The 14,858-nt window shown below is 35.4% G+C and overlaps 1 protein-coding gene across 7 annotated transcripts in view; it reads right to left on the bottom strand.

Moving 5' to 3' along the window:
* Positions 1 to 14,858, bottom strand: part of TDRD5 (tudor domain containing 5) — a 93,940-nt gene that overhangs the window by 57,403 nt on the left and 21,679 nt on the right. For 5 of the 7 annotated variants that reach the window (XR_001888527.1, XM_017888847.1, XM_017888850.1 and 2 more), the window contains exons 5-7: positions 10,541 to 10,705; positions 8,822 to 8,905; positions 6,381 to 6,437 (exon numbers count right to left, since the gene is read on the bottom strand). Coding sequence is in view for 6 of the 7 variants with exons in the window: in XM_017888847.1 (XP_017744336.1) it covers positions 6,381 to 6,437; positions 8,822 to 8,905; positions 10,541 to 10,705 (306 nt within the window). In the remaining variant the exon portion in view is untranslated. The remainder of the gene's footprint in view (positions 1 to 6,380; positions 6,438 to 8,821; positions 8,906 to 10,540; positions 10,706 to 14,858) is intronic. The other 2 variants (XM_017888851.1, XM_017888852.1) reach the window with 1 other exon arrangement.

The raw sequence follows: 14,858 nt of genomic DNA, 5'->3' as shown, positions 1-14,858 counted from the left end.
TTTTATTTTTTTAATTTTTTAATTTTTATTTAGTATTATTATTATTATACTTTAAGTTCTAGGGTACATGTGCACAACGTGCAGGTTTGTTACATATGTATACTTGTGCCATGTTGGTGTGCTGCACCCATCAACTCGTCAGCACCCATCAACTCGTCATTTACATCAGGTATAACTCCCAGTGCAATACCTCCCCCCACCCCCCACCCCCATAATAGGCCCCGGTGGGTGATGTTCCCCTTCCCAAGTCCAAGTGATCTCATTGGTGAACCTAGTTTTAAATAGCTTCCTTGTTGGTCTGGTATGACAAGACGTTCCAAACTCAATTTATGTAACTAGGATATCCTTGTATATACAATTTTAATTATCACCTAATTATTCATTTGCTTTATATCAAATTATACAACAATGGTCTCAGAATACTACCACCAATATAATCAAAACAAAATAATCTTGCATATGCTCACCCTCTTCTTCCACTATTTTGTGTAACTGTACTTTGTCTACATTAGCAGAGTACATTGCCACTAAATACTACATTCTCTCCCCCCAACCCTCATTTGATCTTAGTTATATAAATGGCATTCACTTTCAGCTCTTTTATCAATGTCTCTCTAGTGTGATTTTGGTTTTCTGATGTTCATTCTCCAGTAGATTCCTCAGGAAGGGCTCATGGGAACAAGAGTTCTTGAATTCTTGCATGGTGATAATAGCTGGTCTGGCTCTCTGGAACTGAAAGTCAGTTTTGCTAGCTAGAGAATCTTTGGCTCATGCTTTGGGTATATAAAACAAGTTACTCCCTTTTCATCTAGCTTAAAACATTGCTGTGAGAATGTCTAATAATTTAACTTTTGTTTCCTTTATAAGTCACTTGCTGTTTTTGTTTAAATGCCCAGAACAAATTTTTTTCTTTTATGTCCAGAAATTTGATATTTGGTCATTCTGAGTTGATATTGTCAGATACGCAGTGTGCTCTTCCATATAGTCTCAAATCTTCCATTCCAGTAAGGTTTACTTGAATTCTAGTTTTTAGGATTCATTCTGTTTCCTTCTTTGGCTTTATTACTCATGTTGGCTCTTCTTTGCCTGCTTAATACTTGTCAGTTTCTCTTGAATCATCTTTATCTTTCCTTTTTTTCCCTAAGATTTTCTTATGTAAAATTTCAAACCGAAAAAGTTGAAAGAACTGGATACTGAACTCTACCACTATAGAGTTGCTATGTCATCTGTGTATCCATCCATCTACCAACCCATCTTATCTTTTATATACATTTCAAAGTGACCTGTAGACATCAGTAGCCTTTACCCTAAAATAGGCCAGCATGACAGCATTAACTAGAAATCAGTATCTGTTCACTTTTAAGTAAAACTTACACACAGTGAAATGCACCCAACTTAGGTTTCCCAGTCAATTAACCCTGATAAATGCAGAACTGTGTAACCCAAACCCCTATTCAAGATACAGAACACTTCCATCACCTCAGAAAGTTCTCCCTTTCCCAGTCACCCCTAGAGACAATTTTTTCCACCACAGATTATCTTTGGCTATTGTATTACTTCATATAAAAGACATTCTACAGTATGCTGCTGTGTGAGACTTACTTCAGCAACTATTTTTCAGATTCATCCACACTGGTTCATGTATCAGCTGTTTACTTCTCTTTAATGTGGAATAGTATTGTGTTGTACAAACATAACACAATCTCTTCATTCATTCCCTTATTGATGAATAGTAGGGTTATTTCCAGTTTTGGGCAGCTATAATGTATAAAGCTGTTATGAATACTCTTTATCGTGTAAGTCTTTGAGGACACAGACTTTGAATAAATATCTGGGAGTGTAATTCTCGGTCAAAGGACAAATACAGGAAATTGTAAGAACATTTTCTACAGTAGTTGTACCATTTTATACTTGCAACAAAAATGTGAGTTTATCATATGTTTATCAGTCACTCATATCTGCATTTGTGAAGTCTCTGTTCAAACCTTTGGGCCATTTACAAAAAGAACTGTTTGGCTTTCCATTATGGAGCTATAGACTGGTCTTTATGTATTCTGAATATAAGTCCTTTGTTAGATGTATGATTGTAAATATTTCTTCCCAGGCTGTGGTCTGCCTATTCAATTTTAAATGGGGTCTCCTAAATAGAAGCTAATTCTGATGAAGTCTCATTATCAGTTTTTTTTAACTGATTACTGCTTCTGTAGCCTAAGAAACCTTTGCCTGTCCGGGTCATTAATATATTTTAATTCTTCTAGAAGTTTTAGAGCTTTAATTTTTTCATTTAGGTCTATGATACATCTTGAAATAATTTTTGTACATGGTGTTAGGTTAAGGTTGGGTTTCCTTTTTTGTGTGTGTGTGTATTCAGTTGTATCTTGCATTCAGTTGTTCCAGTATCATTTGTTGAAAATATTTTTGCAAGCTCCTGGTTTTAAGTAATCTTTCTGTATCAGCCTGCCAAAGTGCTGAGGTTACAGACAAGAACCACCATGCCCAGAGCTGAAAATACTTTCTTATCCCTTTTGAATTCCTTTGGCACCTCTCTCAAAAATCACTTCAGTGTATATGGGTGGATCTCCTAAGCATGTACTGTAAGGCCAGACAAATTCATGGATTTGTTAGTATCTACAAATAGCCTGCAAGAATTATGATGGGGACTATATTGAATCCATACATTAATGTTATCATGTTCATATAATGTTATCAATAATGAGTCTTCTCACCCATGAGTATGCCATACCTCTCCATTTATTATTCTTCAACTTCTTAGCAATGTTTATTACTTTTTGGTGTACATGATTTATGTTTCTTTTGTTAAACTTATTTCCAAGTAATGTGACAATATAATAAACAGAATTTTTAAAATTTCATTTTCTGATAGTTTGCTACTTACATATGAAAATACAATTGATTTCTGTATACTAACCTTGTATATTTGACCTAATAAATAGTCTAGTAGCTTTTTTCATGGATTCCTTAGTATATTCTACATGAACAATCATGTTTTCTACAAATAAAGTTTAACTTTTTCTCTTTTAGGTTTTCATGCCTTTTATTTTCTTTTCTTATTACACTGGTTAGAACTTGCAATACAATGTTGAACAGAAGCCGTATGACCGGATATACTTGCCTTGTTCCAGACTTTAAGGGGGAATTGTTCAGTGTTTCACCATCGAGTATGACAAATATATTAATAGGTTTTCACCAATGCACTTTATCAGAATGAGGAATTTCTTCTCTATTCCTAGTTTTCTGAGAGCTTCAATTGTGGATGGGTATTAAATTTTGATAATTCTTTTTCTGCAGCTACCAAAATAATCACATGGCTTTTCTTCCTTGTTATTCTATTAAAATGGTGAATTACCTTAATTCCTTTTGAAATGTTACTTCAACCTTGCATTCTGAGGATAAACCCCTCTTGTTCAGGGATTGCTGAATTCAATTTACTACTGTTTTGTAATAGACTTTTTGTGTCCACATTATGAGAAACATATCCTAATTGGTTTCTTGTAATGTCTATGTCAAGCTTTAGTAGCAGGACAATGTATTCATAGAATGAGTTGGGGAGGCCAGGCATGGTGGCTCATGCCTGTAATCTCAACGCTTTGGGAGGCTGAGGTAGGAGGATTGCTTTAGGCCAGGAGTTAAACACCTGCCTGGGTAACACAGTGAGACCTTGTCTCTAAAACAATTTTTTGTTTTAATTGGCTGGGCATGGCGCCACATGTCTACAGTCTCAGCTACTCAGGAGGCTGAGGCAAGAGGACTACTTGAGAGCAGAAGTTCAAGGCTGCAGTAACCCAAGATCATGCCACTGTACTCCAGCCTGGGTGACAGTGACTCTTTAGAAAAAAAAAAAAGAATGAGTTGGGGAATATTATTTGCTATTTTAAGAAACAATCTGTACATGACTAATATAATTTCTTCCTTAAATGTTTTACAGAATTCACCAGCAAAACCAACATACATCCTTTTCAGTCTTACTGTACCACTTCAAATAAAAGAATCTTGCAACCCTATAGTTCCAGGTATTGCCCCTCCACTCATTATGCAGTAGTTTTCATATGCATTACATGTTCATGTTACAAACCCAATTATTTAATGCTGTAACTTTTGCTTTAAACAGTCATATATTTTAACTGATCAGAAAAGGCAGTCTTTCATATATGCCCAGATATTTACTACATCCTTTATTCAATCCTTCCTGAAGATTAAAGTTCCAATCTGGCATTATTTCCTTCAGCCTGAAGAATGTTATTTAGCATTCTTATAGTACCAGTCTGCTTGCAATTCTGATTACCTGAAAATGTCTATCTCATCATCTTCATTCTTGATATTATCACTGGATATAAAATATTGGGTTAACAGTACTTTTCTTTTGAGTACATTAAAGATGTCATTCCATTGTCTTCTAGCATTGCTTCAAGAGGTCAGCCATCACTTGTATCACTGTTCTCCTGTATGAAGTGTGTTATTTTTAGTCTGGCTGCTTTCAGAATTTTCTACTTATATTTGGTTTTCTGCATTTTTACTATGATGTGCCTATGTAAGGTGTTCTCTGTATTACTTGTTTGGGGTTTTCTGGGCTTCTTAGATTTATAAACTTCTTTCACAAGATTTGGAAAACTTGGGCCATTATTTTTTCAAATATATTTCTGCTGTGCTTTCTTGGGCTCCAATTATATTAATAGATACATTAGACCGTTTGGCATTATGCCATAGGTCTCAGGTCACTCAAGTTGTTTTGTTTCCCTGTTCTTCAAATTGGATAATTTCTATTGATCTGTCTTGAAGTTTACTAATGCTTTCTTCTGCCATTTTCAATTTGTTATTAGTGAATTTTTTACTTCAGATATTTTAAATTATGAAAATCACTTGGTTTTATAGTTTCTTTTCTGCACTGAAATATCTTATCTGCTCATTCACTCTGAATACATATTCCTTTATATCCTTTAATATAGTTAAAAGAGTTACTTTAAAACCTTTTTTGCTGACTTCAATAACTGCACCATCTCAGAGTTTCCATTGATTACCTTCTCTTTGTCAAAGGGTCACATTTTCTTGTTTCTTACTATATCTAGTAATTTTGGTTTGTGTTCCAGGCATCATGATAGATGTATTGTAGAGAATCTGGAATCTTTTATGCTCCTTTGGACAGTATTATTTAAGTTTGGCTGAACTTCAACCCAAAATCTGCCACCCTGTGTTGGGCAACAGCTGAAATATCTTCAGTTCTTTCAGCCTTAAAAGAACAGAGGCTGCTCTATGTCTGCTCCAAGCATGTGCAGTTAAAGGTCAGGCAGAGAGCTGAGCAGAGCTTATGTGCCAGACACTGTTCTAAGTGCCTTACTTTTAAGTCATTTAAACTTCACAAAACTCTATAAAGTAGGTATTATCTTGACCTACCATATTGTCTATAAGATAGCACACAGAATTATGTATCTTAACCATTAGGCTATACTATCTCACAGTATCTATGTTTTTACCTATAAATATCCTACAGTTTTCACGGCACAGTAGTTAAGAGTTAGGATTCTGAAACCAGACTGCCCAGGTTAAAATCTTGGCTCCACCTATTACTGGATGTTTGATGCTTAAGCAAGTTACTTCTCTGTGCCTCTATTTGTTGTGAAAACAAAACGAACATATCCCAATATGAAAGATGCTCTGAATAGAGCCTGGCACACAGTTAATATATGTATAGGACTTATCTTTTTAAAAACTGGATATATGGCATTATCTGAATTATTCTGCAACTTGATTTTTTTTCACTCAATATTATGGTTTTAAAAATGATCCATGTTGCAGAGCAGATTTATTTTATACTACTACATACAATTCCATTGTATAAATGTCAAAATCCACTATCCTACTGATGACCGTTTGTTTCTCATTTGTTCCTAGGTTGTGCTGTGCACTTCTTTGCATGTCTTCATGTGTACATGTGCAAGAATTTCTCTAGAGTGCAAATGTAAAAGTGGAACTACTGAATCCTTGAGGGTGCACACCTTCAACTTTACTTGATAATGCCAAAGTGCTCCCTAAGAGCATTTTGTCCCACAAGCAGTATATGAGGTATTCTGCTTCCCTGCATCCCCACTGACACTTGGTATAATACTGTCAGACATTAATGAGATAATGTTTATTCTAATAATATTGGAACAATAAGTGGTAAAAATATCCTTCATATACATAATCAACTATTTGTTAAATATCATATTCTCAAGTCTCATAATAAAGACACTAAAATGCAAAACAAAATGCTTCCATTTTAGAGCACAGACCTGGAGAATCCAAGGAGTAGCTACAAAATTTCCATCTATCACAAGAAATATAAGCCATAAAAAATTAGGGTTGGGGAAAAGCAAAACACTTACCTCATACTCTCCAAGCAGTTTAGAAATAAACAAACCCTCTGGGAACTTAGATACAACCTAATAAATAGAAAGTGAAATACAATATAGACACAACTGAAATGCTGAGTGACACAATATTAAAATAATATAAACAAATAACAAAGGAAAAAGTAACATTATTAAATGAATTTTAGTCATATTACATTGTTTTTTAAAAAATGATTTTCCAGTTTTAAAAAACATCAGAACAAAAGAGACTGTGATTTCCAACGTTTTCAGAGTTGAGAAATCATTATTACATGATATTGCGATACCACAACTCTCCAGAAATTCCTGCACTTCTTTAAGCTCAGCTAACACATTTAACTTCAGCTCACATAAAACATCCTATAGCATAATTTCAATCATTTTAATTACTAGAAAAGCAATGCAATAAACACTATAAAAAACTTTGGAAAATACAGTTAAGCAAAAATAAGATCTGTAAACAGCATTATTGTCCATATGAACATCAAAATATCTATTTAATATTAAAATAAGTCAATATTTCTATAGCCAGCTTTTAAGTATCATACTAAAGACATCTTTCCATGTCAGTAAAAACAGATAAACATTTTTACTGGCCACAGATATTTCAAAATATTAAAGACACCTAAATTTATTTGATCTTCTATTTTGTTTCTTATTTTTCATCCCAAATATTGCAATGATTATCCTTATGCTTGAGTTCTGCACACTAGTTCAATGATTTTTAGAATAATTTCCTGAAAGTAGACTTACTCGATCCCAATAAAGTATAAAAATCTTTGTTTTCTAAATTTTTCCAGATATATTTTATACAAAATTCCAATTCAAGCTTCAGAAAAATATAAAGTAAAAATTATTCCAAAATCCTGTGACCCAGAGACAGCCATTGCTACATTTAAAGAAACATCCTTTCAGAAACCCCTGTATGTGTGCATATATGTTATTCATGATTTTATATGAAAGAACAATTCTAAACACACTATTCTCTAAAACCTGTTTTTAAAGTCCAACAATATGTCAAGGAGAAACTTCCATGTAAACTAAGAGAGATATACATAAACTTTCTTATAAGCTACATGACATCCCTAGTTTGGAGAATATCCAATATTGATAAATAACCAATCCTTTAAAATTAATGCCTAATTTTTCTCTAATTTTTGGTACCACAAAAAAATCATATTCACTCTTGTAAACCCAGCCTTTGGGAGGCTGAGGTTGGGGAATGCCTAAGGCCAGGAGTTCAAGACAGGCCTGGGCAACACAGCAAGACCCTGTTGCTACAAAACCTTTTTAATTAGCTGGGTGTGGTGGCATGCACCTGTAGTCCCAGCTACTCAGGAGGCTGATGCGAGAGGACTGCTTGAGCCCAGGAGTTCATGGTTGCAGTGAGCTATGATTGCACCACGGCATTCTAGCCTGGGTGACGGAGCAAGACCTCAGCTCTTTAAAAAAAAAAAAAAAAAAAAAAAAAAAAAAAAAAAAGTCATATTGAACATCCTTTAACAAATGATTGGACACTTGCTCAAGTGTCTAAACAAACAAACAAACAAAAAACAGGGCCTGAATGCATCAAGGTTTTTACATCTCTCCTAGTAAAATCATGACAGTTGAAATGGAATAATATAAGGCAGTACAAGCTGTAATAGCACCTTGATTACTCGAAGCAAGATTAACAGCTCCCACCAAAAATTTAAGTGTACATAACTCTTTGGCTCAATACATAACACCAAAGAGCTTTCCCTTATTAGTAAGGCAAAACAAGTAAGACCAATGACATAAACAGGCAATTCACATAAAAAATATATATGACTACTAAGCATATGAAAAGATGCTTAATGTAAAAATCAAGAGATAAACTAAAACAATGTGATTGGATAATAACACCTGTCAGTGGGAGTATAAATTTGTTCAAGCATTTTAGAGGGCAATTTAGTAATATTTATAATCAAAACATAAGATGCCTCTGACTAGCAATTCCACTTCTAGAAAAATGTCCATGGACATTAACTGGAGTACTTTTTCCATAGCCAAAGATAAAAACACCAAAACTTTAATCCATCATGGATCTCTACATGAAACAGGGTAAATCAATATAATGGGATACCACACACTGAAATAATATGTAATGTACATTTATAAAATTGGCATTTGGAAAGATCTTGAACTGTTTGTCAACAGTAATTTAATGGGATGGGGGAAGAAGGAAAGGAAGACAGAACTTATGGAAGAACTTATTTGCTAAATAGTTTTACATTAAAAATTTTTAGGAGTGCGTGTTTTGTTTCTTTTGCTTATTCTAAAAGAATTGGCACTTAGTTTGCAGTATATTAGAAAAGATTAGATGTAAACTAAGACTTGCAGACAAACTCAACCACAAATGATATATAAATTTATAAATCAATTATTATTGTCTCCCAGAAACAGAAATTACTTACAAATTTTATCTTATGTTTTAGTTCTGAACTGATAGTTCCTCCAGGTCCAATCTGTGCAATAACCGATTTGAATGTGTTCTCCAGCTATGAAAAAAGAAAAAAAAGGTCATAGCTTTCCCCTGCCCCAAAGCAAAAGTCAAGGTAGATCTTTTTTTTTTTTTTTTTTTTTTTTTTTTTAGACGGCAGTCTGGCTCTGTCGCCCAGGCTGGAGTGCTGTGGCCGGATCTCAGCTCACTGCCAGCTCCGCCTCCCGGGTTTACGCCATTCTCCTGCCCCTCATCCCTCCCGAGTTAGCCTGGGGACTACAGGCGGGGACGCCGCCACCTCACCCGGCGCTAGCTTTTTTCGTATTTTTTAGTAGAGACGGGCGGTTCTCACCCATATTAGCCAGCGAGTGCGTCTCGATCTTCCTGACCTGCGTGATGCGCCCGCTCCGGGCCTCCCCAAGTTGCTGGGATTACAGGCTGAGCCACCGGCCCGGCCTAGATCGTAAACCAATATTGTAAAGACTAAACAATATGTAAAGAAAAAATGTATAAAAGGAGACATATTGCAATTAAATAGACAAAACACTGTTCTTAAGAGGAACTGTAACATTTCATACCATATGAAATACACTTAGAGTAGATAGAATCATTATGAAACTAAATGCTGAGGAATTTTCTAGGTTAACTAACATTTTCTAACACAATTATTCTAGAATCTATTATTCAATCCCATATTCTTACCCAGAAAGAATTGTTACTAATTTTCTCCTATTTATGAAAGTATTCCATGTTTACTAAAAAGCATACTTAATGAATGCCTACTGCAGGGAAGAGATGGGATGGTAGAACGTTCCTGCACAGTGGGCAGGAAGGTAAAGTTTTTCTGTTACAATAGAAGCAAAGAGAGTGGGGGAAAGGGTAAGGGTACAAAGAAAGGCTCTGTGAATGTGGAGTCAGAAGTACAGACAGTTAATATCTGATAGCTCCTGCATTCTCTGATTTCAGCAGCAAGGCCCACTCCTGAAAGTAGAAGGAAAGAGGAGGGAGGTCAGACATTTCAGAAAGTAGAAAAAGTGGGAAAATAAAGTTAAGGAAATATTGGATGATAACCTGAACTTAGCAGATAGGAAGTGAGGACAGGAGGAATCTGAGTTAAGACAGTAGGAGTCTGAGGATTTTAGTAGAGAGAATTCAATGGCATACAGAGGCCCCACTAAAATAAAATAATCATGCATGGCAATAATTGAAAAGTAAGCTGGAAGGACAGGAGGATGTGATCAGAAAGTAGCAGGGAGAACATCCATTTAGCCAAAGTCCAGTGAAGAGCCACAGCAGGAGAACTAAAGCAGAGTGAAAGATTGTGGAGTTATGTTCAGTCGACATTAAAGTTGATAACTGAATATTAAAAAAAAAAAAAAGTTAAGTCACAAAGATATAAAGAAAAATACCAATTACCTAAAATCCTACCACCCAGACACAATCACTATTAATACTTTTTCCTTCTCAACTGTTTCTTTTGGTCTTTCTTCTCACTCTTACTTGGCCTGACATAACTCACAAACTGTGTGCCCTTTTAGGTCTGTTTTTTCACCCAAAAAATGAAGACAATCTCCATCTCTCACAAGGCTGACAAGAAAACTAAATGTGATGAGGCACAAAGAGTGCATAACATAATGCCTGGCACATGGTGTGAGCATGACCCTTGCCTGCTCCTTTGGCAAGCAGCGCTTACCATTGCAGGATTCTCCCTCTGGCACTGACTACTCTTCTTTTCATCCAATATCATTGGCACAGCATTCAGCGGAAACCCCTCCAAGTTTTGGCAAGTGCATGGCTCCCTATCAAGCTTCTGAGGGTTTTCCCCTATTTTCACATTTTCTTGGGCATTTCCATGGGTCTGGGAAGGAGAGGATTAGATACTTATGATTACATCATTAGCTTTAACAAAAAGTCCTACCCCTTAGTCTTAGATTCTTTACATTTCTTCTGTAGTTGCCATGCGATAATTTCCTAAAGGTCTCCCAGTGATCAGTAAGATAATCTTTCTAAAGATAACTGATCTTTCCATCCGAAGGTTCTCCTGCCATTTGTAGATTCGATAACAATAACGTATTAAATTATCACTGTGCTAGGTGTTTCAGGGACAAAAGATGATTACCTTTGACGGTGTAATTCCTCTCAAGGCACTTACAATTAAGTAGGGAAGTGAGATCAACGCATAAACATCTACAACCTAAGGCTGTAAGTACCATTAAGCTGTAAACACACAAAAGGCTTCCTTTTGTAAGGACCTTGCAGGATGGAGAGAATTCTGCAGACAGACATGGGAGAGAGAATATTGAAGGTAGAAGGAACTTCATAAAGAAAATTGAATAAAATAGTTTGCCTAAGGCATCAGGGAAATAGTGAAAGAAAAACTAGAAAGGTAGATTAATGTCCTATTACAGAATACTTTAAATGCCAAGCTAAGAAGTTTTCTTGGTTATACAGGCAAAACAGAGATACTGATACTAGAGATTTTTAGCAAGGGAGAGAGATTATCAGAACTATAATCTGGCAACCGAAAATTAGATTGGATGGGTGGACAACCAGTTAGGAAACCACTGCAACTCTCTAGGCAAGAGTTTTAACTAGGGTGCTGGGAGAGAATAGAAAAAGAAGGGATATGACAAAGGTGGAATCCACAGAAATTAGGAAAGACAATAGAGAGGAAGGAATCACTGATTCTACAGGGATGAATGATGAGACCAGAAACAGCCTCAAGGACCTCAAATTCTGTGTAGGAAACAAAAGTACCACGGAACAGAGAGGTAGGCTTTTGTTATTTCTTAATTCTAAAAGTTTGGAAAACTGGGAGGTAAATGGCAGGATGGTGATTACAGACTTGATGTGTCTCTCTGGATCATGGCTTATGACAAAGGTTAGCAAATTATGGCCTCTTTTTGTGCTTCCCATAAGCTAAGAATGGTCATATTTTTAAATGGCTGTAGGAAAAGGTATTATTTGGTGACATGTGAAAATAATATGAAATTCAAATTTCAGTGTCCATAGTTTTATTAGAACACAGTCATATTCACTCATTCATGTATTGCCTACGGCTGCTCTTGCGCTGTAAGGACAGTGTTTAGTAGATGCAGAGAACATTTAGCCTGCAAAGCCTCAAATATTTACTATGTAGTCTATAAGAAGAGATATTTGCCAGTCTCGGGTTTAAGATAGCAAAATGATGAGTAAAATGATGAGCTTTTAGCTAGGAATAGAAAGCTTCTGAAAAAAGTAAAATTAAAACAAAAAACAAAAAAAATTTATCTCAAGCAAAATGTCTAAATTAAGGTGACTTTAAACTGAATGCAGTGGAGATTTTTTTAAAGCCCAGGAAAAGTTGGGGATATCTATAATTATAGAGGGCAGAAGTTACAATGTGGAAGGGCAAAGTAAGATTGAGAGGTAATCAGTGATTTCAACAAGGCTTTTAGTGTCAGATGCCTGTACATCAAACATGAAGACTGGGGAATACATCAAGTTAATGAGATAGAACTAGAAAATGAAGATGGAAAGTAACAAAATACACTATATTCAGATAGGAGCTTATAGGACCACAGAAGAGAAAGAGCTTTGAATCAAAAGATATACTTTTCAGAAAATGAACCAAAACATGAATAGGCAATAAAATAGAAGACTAAGTAGCAAATTAAAGCATAAAGCTGAACCTCAAATAAATACACATTAACAGATATAGTTATTTGCCCATCAAATTATAAAATTTTAAAAATACCCACTTATTCATTCAACAAATATGCACTGAGATCATAGTATGTGCTTCACACCGTATTAAGTGCTGGATATACAGAGGTAAATAAACTAGATATGGTCCCTGTCCTCATGGAACTTGCAGAGATAGACCTGAATTGATCATAAATATATGTAATTACAATTATTATAATGAAAAAAACCCACAGTCCACATGATCTTACTTATATGGGAAGTGCATAAAAGTCAAACTTGTAGACACGGAGTAAAATGATGGTTACCAGACACTAAGGGGTGGGAGGATTGAGAAGGCATTGGCCAAAGGACACAAAATTTCAGTTAGGAGGAGTAAGTTCAAAATATCTATTATGTATCATGTTGACTACACTTAACAATATATTTTGTATTTGAAAATTAAGAGTAAATTGTAAGTGTTCTCATCACAAAAAAATGACAAGTATGTGAGGTACTACATGTCAAACAGCTTGATTTAGCCATTCCACAATGTATACATACATCAAAACATCAAGTTGTGCACCACATATAAAATTTTTACTCGTCAATTAAAGATATTTTTAAACACCCCTCCCCTGAGTGTCACAAAAGGATAATATGCCTGAAGGTATCAGAAAGGCAATGCAGGTGGGTGGGGAGGGATCTCTGAAGGAAACTGTCCATTTGTACTGAGTAACAGCAAAGGTACAAGGAAAGGAGCACACACACAATCTATGCGAGTGTCAACTGAAACAATTCTTATGGATGACAGCCTAGCCACATACAGGATAAGCCATAAAAGTAAACATTCCTTTCAGTCAATGATGGCTCTTCTAAAAATTTATCCTGTGGAGTAACAGAGATGTGCGCATACTTGAGCAAGATTTTCATCATAAGGTTATTTTTAATAGCAAAAACTGTATATACAGCAAATGCCCAACTTAGGCTATAAGTTAAATTACGGCACATCATACCATCAGTTAAAATTATATTGCATTAGAATATTTAATAATGTAGCACGTTAACAATGCATAAGAGGAAAAAAAGCAGGTCACAAACTAAGAACCAGAATGATTTTAATTTTTTAAGTCAAATTTTCACGTGATAAGAGTACACAGGTGATTTTTATTTTCTTCTGTGCTTGTCTGTATTGCAAGTTTTCTGTAATCAATCTATATTACTTTTGTAATAAAAAATTTAAAAACAGACAACTGGATAATTTAGAAACATCTAATGATGAATGCATTTTGGAAAAAGGATGTACGAGGCTAAAAGCAGAAAGAAACAGAAGTTATATCTCAGATGAATATACTTCAGACCTTTTGGCCATATGGGAAAACATTAATACATTTCTTACAAAGATCACAAAACTGGCATAGAAACATACAGCAGCAATGCTTTCAGCTGCTTAAATATTTGTTGGGTATATGCTATAGTATAGATGTATCCCTCTCTACCCCCTACTCCCCAAATCCCTAAGTTGAAATCCTAACCCCCAAGGCGATAGTATTAGGAGATGGAGCCTTTGGGAGGTGATTAGCTCATGAGGGAAAGGCCGCCGTGAATGGGATTAGTGCCCTTGTAAGGGAGGCCTTGGCGAGATCCCTTGCCCCTTCTGCTTTGTGAGTACACAAGACCTCTATCTATGAATGAGGAAGAAGGCTCTCACTGGACACCTTATATACCACAGCCATGATCTTTGACTTCTCAGCCTTCAAGAATGTTGAAAAATAAATGTTTGTTGTTTACAAGCCACCCAGTTTGTTGTAGCTTGTTACAGCAGCCAGAACTAAAACCCTATAAATAGGATTATGTAGGGTCTGACTTATTTGACTAAAAGCCAGGCAGGATGGAATTTGATTTGCCATACTAAATACTTCACCTGAACTTGTGGGAAAATAGCTACAGAACAGCTACTCTAAGTTGGCCAGAGAATGTAACCCCCAGAGAACTGTATTAATTAACCCACTGAGTAGCTCCTTCTGATAATTTTTAATATATCCAATTATTTATCTTGAACTACAGTTGAGTCAGGTTATCAGGTGAAATAAAATGCTTCACCTCTTATATGCAATGCCAAGCAAAGCATCTAATTCATGTAAAAACTATCAATTGTTTAGGTGCAAATTAAAAGTTACGTGCAAACTAAGACCACCCTGATTTCATTTAGATGAGAAGATATTTCTTTATAACTCCAAGTTTATCTACCTTAATCTCATGGTGAATGTTACAATAAGGTCTTGAATCTATAAGACAGAGGGGGCAGGGAACAGGTAGAATGGAGTACTCTTTTTTTTTTTTTTTTT

The sequence above is a fragment of the Rhinopithecus bieti genome, unplaced genomic scaffold, assembly GCF_001698545.2.
Source record: "Rhinopithecus bieti isolate Rb0 unplaced genomic scaffold, ASM169854v2 scaffold_15676, whole genome shotgun sequence".
In the NCBI taxonomy this organism is placed as follows: domain Eukaryota; kingdom Metazoa; phylum Chordata; class Mammalia; order Primates; family Cercopithecidae; genus Rhinopithecus; species Rhinopithecus bieti.
The sequence above is the reverse complement of the archived record's forward strand: the minus strand, read 5'-3'. Positions and strand labels throughout refer to the sequence as shown.